The sequence below is a fragment of the Nicotiana tabacum genome, chromosome 12, assembly GCF_000715075.1.
Source record: "Nicotiana tabacum cultivar K326 chromosome 12, ASM71507v2, whole genome shotgun sequence".
NCBI classification, from domain to species: Eukaryota; Viridiplantae; Streptophyta; class Magnoliopsida; order Solanales; family Solanaceae; genus Nicotiana; species Nicotiana tabacum.
The window spans coordinates 76,875,830-76,890,305 of record NC_134091.1 but is presented as its reverse complement, the minus strand read 5'-3'; the positions used below and the strand labels follow the sequence as shown (position 1 = coordinate 76,890,305).

At 35.1% G+C, this 14,476-nt stretch overlaps 1 protein-coding gene across 2 annotated transcripts; it reads right to left on the bottom strand.

Annotated features, from left to right (window-relative positions):
- Positions 1-2,001: 2,001 nt before the first annotated feature.
- LOC107770396 (ATP-dependent Clp protease proteolytic subunit 2, mitochondrial-like) lies at positions 2,002-9,618 on the bottom strand. Of its 2 annotated transcripts, XR_012697378.1 has the most exons (4): positions 9,228-9,618; positions 8,199-8,625; positions 6,763-6,858; positions 2,002-2,296 (listed from the first exon to the last, which is right to left on the bottom strand). XR_012697378.1 is itself a non-coding variant. In XM_075226639.1 (3 exons), the coding sequence occupies exons 1-2, from the start codon at positions 9,520-9,522 to the stop codon at positions 8,207-8,209; spliced, it is 714 nt and encodes a 237-aa protein (XP_075082740.1). In that variant the 5' UTR covers positions 9,523-9,617; the 3' UTR covers positions 2,002-2,296; positions 8,199-8,206. The 2 variants fall into 2 exon arrangements, 1 of the variants encoding a protein (XP_075082740.1); XM_075226639.1 differs by lacking the exon at positions 6,763-6,858 and having other exon boundaries at positions 9,228-9,617.
- Between the last annotated feature and the right edge of the window lie 4,858 nt (positions 9,619-14,476).

Below are 14,476 nucleotides of genomic sequence, written 5' to 3'. Positions count from 1 at the left end.
TATAAATAAATAAAAAATACAGGGTAAAACTAGTTAAAGATTCTTAAAGATGAATGGAAATACTTTTAGGTTCAAAATGATAACATTACAATTTATAGATTAGTATTGAAAAATAATTTATTTGTGTTCTGGTTCCAAATTAAAAACAAAGATTGGGGTATCTTTGTTTTCTTACAAAAATAATTCGAGCTGGGCATATGCAAGGCATTGGACATAAAAATGCAATTGACTATTCTTCTCTCTTTCTACTCCCTTTTATTCTATTCATATTCATATGGCCAAAATATTAATGATTTTAATGTTTTTCAGTTATTCAAACTTGCTTCATCAGCAAATAAAGGCATTTAAAAAGAATACGCTCAATTAAGATATTCGACTAACAAAATTAATGTTACATCAACATTCATAACATGATCTAAAATTTAAAAATATAAAAGAAACGCCAAATTTTTTTTTATTGGAAAACTACAAGAATTTTGGCATTAGAAAAGTTAGTGTGGATTGGAAGAATTATCTTTTCAAAATACTTTTTCCCATTATGTGTTACGCTTTGATTTTGAAAATAAAAAGTTCTCAAAGAATAAAGATAATATACCTTTAAAAACTAAATTACTCGTTCAAGCAGATAGATCTATGTCAAAAGAAGTAAAACATATAGGATTTTGTCCAAAAACTTGTTGGTTCCCCAAGTACACGCAAGTAAACGTAGCCGTAAAGTAATAAAGTGACTCGAAAGTCGGATGTCGAACCACAGAGACTTAGAGTAATTGTTAACTAAGCAAACTAAAATCAATTTACTGTCCAAGCTAATCAAGAGTGTTATTTTTCTACTAATCTACTATTGCGGAAATTAAACAAGTAACAACTAATTTATCAAGAATGCAAATGTGTATGATGAGATTTTACAAGTTTTTAGAAATAATAAATGTTAATTATGTATATTTAGGTTTGGATCCACTTTGATGATTCTTTCTCCGCAAGGACAAAAGTCTAACAATATCAAGCAAGTACATATTGAATAAATCACAATTCATTCAAATTTATATCAGACTCGTCTATCCAAAAAGTTTCTAGTGTGGACACAAGCCTTAGATATACATTCCACTCGAAATTGAGGTCTAAAACACTGATGTCATTCCACTGGAATGTATATTTAAGGCTTGTGTCCACACTAGAAACTTTTTGGATAGACGAGTCTGATATAAATTTGAATGAATTGTGATTTATTCAATATGTACTTGCTTGATATTGTTAGACTTTTGTCCTTGCGGAGAAAGAATCATCAAAGTGGATCCAAACCTAAATATACATAATTAACATTTATTATTTCTAAAAACTTGTATTTGTTTTGTTAATTTTTAATTTATAACGCAAATATATCTTTTGAATATACTATTTATATTATTTTAAAAAGTTTGTTCTCATTGATATAGGGTATACGTACAATGTACCCTAAGACTAGTTTAAACAAATGGAGCAATTGTGGTCATAGCGTCTTTTTCTTGTACATTTATATCCCATGTCACTAGTTCAAATATATAAGTAGACAATGCACGCTGCGAACAGAATCTCATTCTAGGATTTCCATCATAATACCGTAATCCTAGGATTCGTTCAATATAATTGTCTGTCATATGGCTTTCAGATGCAACTGTTATAACCTTGCACACAAACTTGTAAGAATTAATCACTTGTCTCAGTTTATTTTAATCATTGTTCATCTGTAGGTGCTTCAATATCCTTCTTGTTGCCTTTAAAGACCTCCCCAAAAACTCATGCAATAGCTTCAATTCAAGTTTTCTAAGAATCCGAAGGGTTTAATCAATGTGCATCGACACACATTCATAGCACTTTTGTCCTGATTGATTGAAACCGGAGCTCCATATTGCTGCCTTCCTTTGATTAGCCCTTGCACTAGCAGGAATCACGACATCAGATATGCCATATAAACTTATCGACGCAGGAATCACGACATCAGATACTAGAAACGAGCCAAGCTAGTACACACCAAAGTTCTTTTTATGAAAAGAAGCGCTAAATAACATCTTGGCCGAGTATAAGAAAAATTTATCATGAGTAGCTGCAAATAATATCTATAGCATATAAGCTCAAAGTGAAAATCCTAAATCAGGAATTTTATGCAACAAGTCTTCCCCGCTTCTACACAAAAATGAACAATGATTTATGTTGCTGAAAATCATCCTTCTTATTACTACTTGAAGAAAACACTGATGTCATTCTCCATAAGCAAAATGTCCCATGAAAGTTCTCAAATACCAACCCAGGTTCTAGATCCCTACATCCAAATGAAAAAGATTGTGAGTTTCTCAGGCAACATATTCAGCTACAGAAGGCACTGGAACAGAACTACTTTCATGTTTCTAGTTGAATAATCGATAAAAGCAATGCAGCAAAAGGAGATCAAATACAAATTATCTTCTGCAGTCTATCTTTTTCTTTTCCGTGTCTGGGAGAGGGGGTGATACTTTGCAGCAGCTGAACTAAAAAGAAACGACTTTAAGTGAAGCAAGAATTTTCATGGACAGGTCAAGGAGAGATCCACTGCAAGGTTGAAATACTCAAAACATGACGCGCGAAATGAGATGTACTTTCAAATATAAGTTTGTTCCGTTAACATAAAACCTACTGAATACCAGTTTCCAGAATAATCATTTATCCTCACTTTAATCACACTAATACGACGGGATTGATTTTCCAAAATCAAGTGAAGAGAGGAAAGCAACCTCAGCCTTCACTAATACACACTGATCTGCTTACAATTCAAGCAGCTGAATCGAGGCCTGAGGAGGCTTTGAAGTGCCAGCAGCAGGCACTTATTTGTATAACTATTATCAGGCAAACAAATATATTAAAAAGAGAGTGAACTATCTTAAGTCTGCCTGCTAGTGCACAAATCTTATTATTATGAATCAAACATGAAGAAAATTTAGTTCAAGCTTTTCCAGCAAAAAGGATATAATGTAAAATTTGAAAAGATCAAGTCAAAATAATATGACACATAAGTGTTATTTAATTGATCAGAAAATCTTACAGAGTGCATGACCAGTCTTCAATAATTAGAGAAGACTTTTGTGGCCCCAAAGACTTTCAAAGACAGAAAACTATCCAAGTCTATGAGATTATAAAGCCAAAACTTCGTACGCTAGACCCACTATTCAATATAAAGTGGACTTGTTATACACTCAAGTTTCATCACCCTAAAAGGTCAAACCGCAATTCACTGGAACTATCGACTACTCTACTCTGGCAGAAATATCAGTTTAACCTAAGATAGGTAATAGGTTTACAATATCACCAAGCAAATCCTGCACAGTTGCTTCCTTATCTTTTATACAATGGAATTTTCGGTTCCGCCTATTCAGCAACAACTATTTAGGTGGGGATTCAAAATTGGAGTTAAAAGATGCATCTAATTTACAACTCCCCAGGACAGCTCCCTTTCTGCTCCTTCCGATCGAGTGCACATTTTTCAAAAACTGAGTTGTACAGAAAATTTGAAAGAAATCAGAATTTTCACGAATATATCAATCAGTATACTTTCTTTAGGATTGGCAACAAGACACCTTATATATGACCTGGATTTGAACCAACCACATTGCGTAAAGCTCCTCATTCCACAAGAAACCTTAACACAAAATTGAGCATCAACATTTCGTATTCGTGCATCCACATATTCTATCTCCTCTCTTAAGACATTATTCTCAGAATTCAATTTCAAAACCTAGAGCTGGAATGCTTTCATACCTAAGATAAACTCCCGCGTCCATAAATGGAGCTTCGGCAGACTGAAAACCATTAACAATGAAGAAAATAATCTTTTCAGGGAAAGTCAACTCAAGGTATTAACCGATACCTGAAGTGTGCCTCTTAGTTTCCATATATCAATAAACAGTTACCAGTCTGCAAAAATGTGCTAAGAGAAATGGACCGCAAGTAAAATGGATATCACAGTGCTCAAGTTTCATCAATTTTCAAACACTGATGGAAAGAGTGATTTCTCGTCCCAATAGCCACTTATTAAAAGTGGAATCTGGGAGCTCAAATAATTAAAACCAAAATGTTCCCTGGGACGACTTCGATTTTCCCTTTCTCTTTTAGTTTGTGTATCCTTCTTTTTATAGGAGAGTTCCTTCTTTATTAAACAGCCGAGTAATCCCCGAGGGCAATTGACGCACGGTTCTAAAACTCGATGGTAATGGGTCTGCCCCTCTACCCTTCTCTCCACTTAAATTCCAGGATTTTTGTCTGTGACAGGTCCGCGCCTCTGACGTATGCCTAACTCACACATCACGTGTTGTGCTCTTACCACTAGACCAAAGCCCTTGGGCTGCTGCCACTGGATCCTTTCACAGGTCATCTTCACTTTTTTCTGTCAAAATAACTAGTACTTGCCTTTTACGTCCAATAAGACTATGAATGGCAGTAATTCCATGAAGAAACTAATTGATTTGCAATAACCAAGATAAACATCCTCAGTTGACAAATTAGAAATAAAACAAATAGAGCTCTAGAAACCAGAAGTGGACAGCAGTTCCTTTGGCATCTGTTGATGCTATCCCAGGAAACACCTTTCAGCTTTAAATCGTTGGAATAGTAAGACATGACAATGATTTTAATTACTTATCCCCCCCACCCCCCCCCCCCCCCAACCGGAAAAAATAGCACAAAGGCTTTATCTTATTTGGAAGTTATCCTCATACATGTGCAGGACCAGCTTTCAACTAAAAGTATCATGTTAACGTCCCTAGCAATGTTTGTAAAAGCATTTATGAAAGTTGTGACTGTCTGGTGCATTTGAAACTGCCACAAGGGTGGAATGCTGAGGTATAAAACTCATGTTTTACTGGTAATAATTAAATTTTGGTGTCAAGATTGTCGGCAGCAAGGGGATACCTTCGCTGTTGTGAGAAAATAAGAAACAGAATAGATATTGATGTCTTCACATGATGAATACAGTGCATAACTATTTATAGGTGATAGATATTTTGTCAAATGTGAATAAATCTAAGACTTTAACTCTTCTAACTCCCTACTCTGACACTAACACGTCCATCAAAACGTGATTTTGTTTATTTCGAAAACAAAGTAAATATCGCCGGAAAACATGCTAGGAAGTCACCGGAAAAATTGATCCGGATACCAGAACCTTGTCAAAAGAATTGCTCCTAGACAGCGGCTGGGAATAAAGACAGCACCATCTGAACGATTATCAGAAAGAGGTTTACCGGCACCGAAACAGTCACCAAAAAAGAGACACGACCAAGAGATGTGACGCCATTAGAGTAGTCGCAGAAAAGAAGCATGATGCACAGGTCGCCATGAAGAAGTTAAGTGTTTCCGAAGCAGTCGCCTCAAAAAGGTACAGTGCTGCTAGAGCGATGACAAAAGAGGTGTGGTGCAACCATAAGATTGCAGCAAAGAGGCATGACAGTCTCGCCAAAGCAGTCATCGCAAACAAGGAAGAAAAAAATTGACCGAACAGGCAACATGAGGCCGATAGACGGAAGTTACTTGACTCACTACCAAAATCATAGAACTCTAATATGATGTGAGAAACTAATACGTAAGAAGAAATATACTGAGGATTTGATAATATGATGAATGCATGAGACACATATTATAGGTGTTAGACACGAGACATACATTGTCCAATGCGGGAAAGTATCACAATACATTCGATGTTTGTCCAAATATGAGAATATTAAACTCAAGAGCTCAATTCTTCCAACACTTCACTTCGACTCTAAAACTCAACATTCTAATGCATGTATAAATTGTTCAAATACAAAAAGGACTATGCAATGTAACATACCTATACAAACTGAGAAGCTATCTAACAATTTACAAGAAACCATACGATATTCCAGAAAAACGTCTAGTATCTATAAGTACAAAATTCAAAACCATGTTTTCCCATGAAGTCAACACTATTAAAAGTTTGATTATTGTTTCCACCCCCAGAGCACCAAACTGGACAAGAATGAATGATTTGGTAGGTCGATAAATGTTATGTTAAGATTGTGTATGACTTTGTATGATTTAGTAGATAGGAATTAAATGGGTTAGGTGCAACTGTAATTGTATTATAACACTATAAATTCTGATGATGCTCAAAGAACAAATCATAACCTCCAATTGATCTTCTTTCTCTCTTTTATATCTTTACACTCTTTTATTTCTTTACATGGTATCAGAGTCCTTGTGACTGTTCCGGCAGCTTTTCCAGCAAATATTCCGGGTCTTTTTTCCGGCAGCCACTATTCCAGTGACCGTTTAAGGAGGCGCACGTCTTTCACCTCTTTCTTTTCTATAACAATACTTTGAATCCTTGGCTTAGATAATTTTTAAGCAAACTAATGAGAGAGAAAGATGATCCCTCGATCACAGGTGACATCAAAACTCTTTTTCCATCTATCTCAAGTTCGCCAACTATTACCAATGTGAAACTGCAAGGTAGTAGTAATTATATGTCTTGGTCAGCCTCAGTCGAGTTATAGTTTATGGGCCAAGGCTACGATGATCACTTAGTTAAGCATGCAAGTGATATCGTTGCCACAAAGAGGGCTCATTGGAAGAAAATGGATGCACAGCTGTGCAGCATAACTTGTGGAATTCTTTTGACCCTAAATTGCTTAACTTATTTCAATATTGTAATACTTGTTGCAAGATTTGGACCATGCTAAAACTATACACATAAATGATTTGCAACATATGTATAAAGTAGTTTCAGATATTGCTCACCTGCAGCAGAACCATCAAGATATTGTAAGTTATTTAGCGCAAGAAATCCTAAAAGATGAGTTTGATGCTCTCATGCCATTATCCGGTAACACATCACTGCGCAAGAACAACAAGAAGATAAATTTTTAATGGTCTTGGCATTAATAGGGCTTCGATCTGATCTTGACTTTGTAAGGGATCAGATTCTAATAAGTTTGACCATTCATTCTCTGGAGGAAGCATCTGTCCTCTTATTGTGTGTTTCTTCAAAAACAACTAAACTAATGAAGTTGAAACATCTGCATTAGTGGTACAAATGGAAATGCACAGGGACAAAAAATTTCTTAAAAAGGGAGAGAGAAAGAACCTAGACCTCATTGCACCCACTGTAACAATAAAGAAAAGGAAAAGAAAAAAATAGAAAGAAAACAAAAATATATAAGAAGTGGATAAAAAGATAATAAGACACTTTAAAATATCAAAGAACAGGAATTTGGAAGATTTTTAACCCTTGCACGCACTTTTTTGGGTTGGTAACTTGTTTTTCCAATGAAAAATGATAGATGAGGTGTGTAAAAGGAGGCCTGCAGAGAAAATGTGTAATAGGGATTTTTCGTGTAAGTTGAAGTGGTAAAGTATTAATTAAGCCTTTTATTTTTTATAAAGGAAATGCAGCTGTTAAAGCTACATACCTGTTCAACATTTACTGTTGCATAAGCACAAGAAGCGTTTTCTCATTTAACTTACAGAAAAAGAATGACAACTCAAACCTGATTCTTTCCATCAGACAAATCTGCGCAAGGAAAAGGATTCTAATGGAAGGAAAAAGAATTCACTTAAGCAAATTGCTAAGAATTTTCTATCGGGTGTCTTCAAAGGAACAATTTTTAACGTTTTCAGTATTATCTAAGACTTGTGCTCACAAGATTAGTCCAAAAGTAACTGAAGGACATAGGCAAAAATGCAGTAGCCCTCAGTACTGTTAGACTGAATACACAACAGTGATTTTAGGCTTAAAGAATGTACTTAAGAGAACCTTGTGTCTTATACCTATAATCATCATAGTATACATCTCATTTTTACTTGTCTATCTTATTTTGCATTTCATAAACTTACTAAAGTCAAAAAGTGAGAAAACAAAGAACTGAGACATTAACTCATAACACAAGTACTTACACCAGTAAGTAAACCTCAGAATTGCTAAGCGATTGTTACAAAGACAACATTATCTTTTCCTCATACATCAGTTATACACACAGCATAAACACAAAGATATACAAGCATAAAAGTACATAGCAGATGCATTGTTTTCCTTTTGGATAGGTGATTTTTATATGTTTTATCCAAATATTTCCTAGAAAACTGCAATCAACATTATAGGCTCTAGTCTTTTACTCTCTCTTGTTGCATGTGTGTTTGCGCGTTTACAAGTTTGGGAAGAAAAGCTTCAGTCTTACCACAAATTCTAACTTGAACCTTTATCTTTGGCCTCATTAGCGATAGCATCAGTTACCAGAGCCATTGGTCTTTGATCAATAACCTCATCAATTATCCCAAACTCCTTGGCTTCTTCAGCGGTCATGAAATAATCCCTATCCATATTCTTCTGAATTATTTCCACTGGTTGTCCCGTATGCTTGGAGTATAGTTGGTTCAGTGCATCCCATACCCGAACAATCTGTTTTGTGTGAATTGTCATATCTTTAGCTTGCCCACTATATCCGCCAGAAGGTTGATGAATCATGATTGTAGCATTAGGAAGAGATCGTCTCTCACCCTTGGCACCAGCAGCTAAGAGAAGGGATGCCATTGAAGCTGCTTGACCTAGACATATAGTATTAATTGGAGATCGAATGTACTGCATTGTATCGTAGATAGCAAGACCTATACAAAAGAACAGGAGAAAGTTACGACAGGGTTCCGATAGCACAACGACATGGTTCTGAGTTTACATTCAAACACAATCAGCCTACTCCAAGAATGAGCTACCAAATCTCATCATGAAAGGCAAATATAAAGGTTAACCGAAAGGTGAAAAACATAATCTTAACTTCTATCATAGATTTGAACTGAAAGCACCACACTCAGCCAAATGCAGACTGCCAAGCCTACTTATTATCATGTGAAGAAATAGAGACAAACAAAACCACCAAAATAAAAGTATTTGTCAAGCTTTATTCATAGAAACAGAGAGCTAGTTACTAATCATTTCACCCTTGATAATCACATTACCAAAATCCAAATAGGATAAAATGTAGGTGCATATATTGACACTATTACCTTTTCTTTTTCTCATCATATTGAAAATTGAACTCTATGTAAAGTTAGTCATTGGCCAGAGTATGTCACTCCAAAATTACATCCGACAACAGGGGCTATTTTAGCGAGTAGTTTTCAAATATGCAAAATATAATCAACTAAAACAAAAAAAAATTCCTGTCTTTAGATGAGAAATGGAAAAAAAGCGCACACACAGAAACACTAACCGGCAGTGACGGCGCCACCGGGAGAATTGAGGTACATGTGAATAGGCTTGGATGGATTCTCGGACTCAAGGAAAAGAAGCTGAGCAACGACAACATGGGAAGTATCATCGTTAATGGGTCCATTGATGCAAATGATGCGCTCTTTCAGCAGCCTTGAGAATATGTCATAAGCCCTCTCTCCACGGGAAGAGTGCTCTATCACCATCGGTATTAGCCCGTACCATCTCCTACTATTTGGATTCAAAGGCCTTCTGCTAATTCCATTCCAAAGTTTGTGAGCAATTAGGCTGCGCATCGCTCTTTTGCTGGGATTTTGGATTGAAACCTCAGTGGATTTTGGATTGTGATAGGAAGATTCAAGTGTGGGGTTTTAACGTAATTTAGAGGGTGGAAAGCTGAGCTTATAAGCTTGTTGATTTATTTTGACTGTTACTTGGAGCCTGTGTCAAAAGTAATTTTTTTTCTTCAAAAAGAACTTTTTTAAAAATTTAAGCTATTTGGTCCAGACGCAATTTTGTGTTTTTGGGATGAAGCACAAAATTTTAGCTTCTAAGCAGAAGCAGAAAATTAATTTATTCAAAATAAAACTATTCTCACTATAAATTTATATTTTCTAAATTATCCCTTACTACTTAAGCTTTTTCTTTTATTTTGTGTTTCTAGTTTCTACCATTCTTTTAAATTTAGAGATAATACATGAATATATTGTAACTTTCCAAAAAAAAATTGACTTTTCTTGTTTTTGATTTTTTTTTTTGTGTAATATCTTGTAACTTTCCAAATTGTCTTCTTCTTTTTTTCACACTAAAGCATATCTACATCCTTCTTTGGGTTATTAATTCTCTTCCTACAAATAATTATTTATAATTTCTTTTATTATAGGCCATTAATTCTCGAATCATTAAAATAGTTATCAAATCTAATTTGTGAAAATTACCTACAAATAGGTAATAAATTTACAATTACATCACATAATCTATATATTATTAAAAGAAGAAGAAAAAACGTTCACATTAAGCCAAGTGACAATCTCACAATTGGTCACTTGGCAATTTAGGAAAAAGTTAGATAGGTTATGTAATAATTAGTTTCTTTTTTAATTTAAATTTTAAAAAAATAAATGATGCATGATGTGTTGTTAATAATTAGTTACTCTTTTTGAATTTGAATTTAAACATACTTAACTAATTTTACGAAAATAATAATTTTTTTATATATTTAAAATTATTTTTATTTTACGCTCAGTGCCATCTTTCAAGTTTGACACTCAGCCTAATCTTGTTACAATTAACATGGTTATACATAATTTCATCCGACGACATTCTTTCTACCTATAAGGAATTCAACTATTATGCTAATGAAGATATTACTGCAGAGATTGAGGAAGGAGATGGGCCTTCTGGTCCTTTAGAAATGCAAGGCAAGTCTTCTACTAATATGGAGGCATTTTGTGATAGAATTAGAAATGAAATTGTTGAGAAATATTATCATGTATGAGTGACTTTGCTTATTATTTCATGATGAATTATCAATATACAGTAATTTGTGGAATAGACTTCTAATTCATACTGAATTATGACAATAAGTAATTATACTAGATAATATTATATGCTTTGGTATAACTATATAGTATGTTATATTGATTTAAATCTTTAATATGTATGTTTACTTTATGTTTTATATTTTAATTAAATAAAATAAAAACATAATAAAAGTCTCTAACGATAAATATTTAAGTTTATTTTTCTTTTTAAAATAATTTTAAGACCTTGGTACTATCCTTTTTTGGTAATTTGACACTCAAAAGCACATTTTAGAAAGATTGGCCAAACACAATTTGTTTATCAAATATTACAAAAAGTACTTCTTAAACGAATTGGCCAAACACAAACTATTTTTTTTAAAAGTACTTTTGGAAAAAAGCACTTCTAAAAAAAAGTACTTTCCAAAATAAGCAGTTTCTGGCAGCTTGGCCAAACGGCTCTTAAGTTCTATGAAAAGTACCACTTTATATAACGTTCAATTTTTTCCTTTTTCTTATTAAATAATTTTATTTTATCCTTTATCCTACCTTTTTATATAATAATTCTATCTCGTACCTTACTTTTTATTTATAATATTATAGGTTTATTCTTTATATTATTAGTGCATGACATCATAAAACGATAGCAAACAATACAATCTATTCAAACATTGTATATATCAAAACGATACAATACAATACGATATATTATGAAACGATACATAACAACCATCCAAACAAATTATAACAGCTTGTTTGGTAAACACCCAAAGTGCTAATAAGTCAAGTGCTTATAAGCTAAAACAAGCCACAAGTCATAAGTTGGTCATCCCCTAATTTATGATTTTTCAGCTTATAAGCACTTTTAGTTTTACCAAGGCTTTTACTAGTTTATCCTTAATAATATTTTTAATTCACAAAATATATTTCCCAAAACAAATTTCCTAACTTTTCTTCATTCCATATTCTTTATTCATCCTTTTCTTTAAAAAGAAACTTTTTAATTTATAATATTTTGTAAAGTTTTAAAAGGTATTTTAGTTATTTTAACAAAAGAACAGCTTATCAGCTTTTTTTTTATCATATATATCAACTGCTTATTATTAGTTTCAACACTTTTATCCAAACACGTAAATGTTTATTTTAAAAAAATTAATTTCAACACTTATAAATATTTTTCAACACTTCAAGCTTATCAACTATTTAGAATCACCTAATCCAAACAGGCTCTAACAATTTTTAGTTAGGGTTTAAATAAGTCACAATACTTTGGTCCTGAACTTAGTAATTTGATAGCCTCGTGCTTTGGATGTTGATGTGGTCGTGGGAGAAAAAAAATTAAAAATTAGTTTCCAAGTTGAGTATTTTTCAACTATTAATCCTGTCACGACCCGAAATCCAACTAGTCATGATGGCACCTAACCCGATCTGCTTGGTAAGCCAAATAAATGTAATGACCCGACCGGTTGTTTCGAGCATTTGCACTTTGCTCCGTAGTTTGAGGGCATGAGTAGCTCCGTATGATATATTATGACTTATGTGAATTGTCGGTTTTGGTTTTCAGGTTATTCGGCATCGATTTGGAAGAATGAATTTCATGATTTAAGCTTTAAGTTGGAAGAGTTGACCAAGTTAGACTTTTGTGAATTTGACCCCGGAACGAAATTTTGAGGGCTCTGTTACGTCCGGGTGGTGATTTTGGACTTGGGCGTATGCTCAGATTTTTGCATTTGAATATTTCTAGAAAGATTCGGCGCTAATTGGCGAAAGTTAGAAATTTGAAGGTTTGGAAAGTTCATAAGTTTGATCGAGAGTTGACTTTGATAATATCGGATTCGAATTGTGGTTTCGGGAATTGAAATAGCTTCGTTATGTCATTTGGGACTTGTGTGCAAAATTTGAGTTCGTTCTGAGTTGATTTGATAAGGTTCGGCACGAGTTTTGAAAATTAAAAGATTTAAAGTTCATTAAGTTCGATTTGAGGTGCGATTCATGGTTTTGATATTGTTATGCATGATTTGAGGCCTCGAGTAAGTCCGTGTTACGTTATGGGACTTGTTGGTATATTTGGACGGGGTCCCGAGGGGCTCAGGTGAGTTTCAGATAAGGTTCGGACCATTTTGTCGCATGTTGCATTTGGCTAAGGATGATGGTTCTAGTGTGGCTGCATCTGCGGACAATTGGTCGCAAAAGCAACATCGCAGATGCGAGGACCTCTTCGCAGAAGCGAGGTGAGACCTGGGCAAGGAAGATCGCAGAAGCGGAACTAAGGGCGCATTTGCGCGTCTGCAGAAGCGTAAGTCTAGCCGCAGAAGCGGCGTGTGGCGTAGAAGCGGGAGTTGGTTGGCGCACCTGCGTGTGCGCAGAAGCGGAAAAACTCCGCAGGTGCGGAAGGGCTGGTGTTCATAGGTCTTCGTAGAAGCGAGATATTTCCGCAGAAGCGGAGGTTGCAGATGTGACAATTTGACCGCATATGCGGAAATGACTGGGCAAAAGCTTTTAAATCGAGGGTTTGGTCATTTTATTCATATATGGAGCTATTGACCTCGGATTGAGACGATTCTTGAAGTAATTTTTTACCATGTGACTTGGGGTAAGCATTCTTGACTCAATTGTGATTATATTTCGTGATTTTATCTTCGTTTTTGGTAATTGGATTATGGATTTTAAAAAGAAATTAGGGGTTTTAGCCTAAAGTTTCATAGTGTGAGTTTTTGAGTTTTGAATATCGATTCGGAGTCGGATTTGAGTGAAACTAGTATGGTTGGACTCGAAATTGAATGGATTATCGGATTTTGTGAGTTTTGTCGGGTTCTGAGGTGCGAGCCCGAGGTTTGACTTTTGGATTGATTTTGGGCTTTTGATTAAAGATTAGGCCCTTATCGATTGGGTTTGTTTCCTTTGGCATTAACTGATGTATTTGAGTTTCTTTTGGCTAGTTTTAAGCTGTTCGGAGGTTAGTACGCGTGGGGTGGCATTTTTGGAGCATCGCTTGGCTTGCCCAACATTGGATTTGGCTTGTTCAAGGTAAGTAATACTTCTAAACTTGGTGCTGAGGGTATAAAATCCTGAATTACGTGTTATGTGTTTGGTGTTGAGGTGACGCACATGCTAGGTGACGGGCGTGTGGGCGTGTGGGCGTGTGGGCGTGCACCGTGTGAATTGTGACTCCGTTATTTCTATGGTACTGTGTAGTTACCTAATCGTATCTGTAACCATGAAATCTCTACGTACTAGAGCTTTGAGCTGTGATTCATGTTAGAAACCATGTCTAGACCACATGTTTATTCTATTGGGACCCACCAAGGTCATTTCTGCTGTTGAGTTATTTGCTTACATTGCAATTACATACTCAGTCATACGCATTCATTTGCATATCATATCTCAGTTTCTGTCACCATTTATTGATACATCACATCATCATTTTTGGACTGATTTTCATGATATTGTGAGCCCGAGAGACCGGAGAGATTGATGACTGGGCGATGGCTAAGGGCCTGATTTTGAGGATATTGATTTATGATGGGAGCAAGCTGCACGCCACAGCAGATGTTATTGATTCATGCCATGATTGGCTTATTATAGCGCTTGGGCTGAATGAGCCCCTCCGGAGTCTGTACACACCCCCAGTGAACGCAGGTACCTACTAAGTGCGAGTGCCGGGTGCGAGTGCCGAGCGATTGGGAGGATTGAGTGATTGGGAGGACTGAGCGATTGTGAAGACTGT

Bases quoted from the DNA above. Each gene is read 5' to 3' on its own strand.
- LOC107770396 (XM_075226639.1), bottom strand. From the start codon at position 9,522: ATGCGCAGCCTAATTGCTCACAAACTTTGGAATGGAATTAGCAGAAGG. The intron at 8,626-9,227 runs GTTAGTGTTTCT...TCTTTTGTATAG, and splicing joins CGGTGGCGCCGTCACTGCCG to GTCTTGCTATCTACGATACA.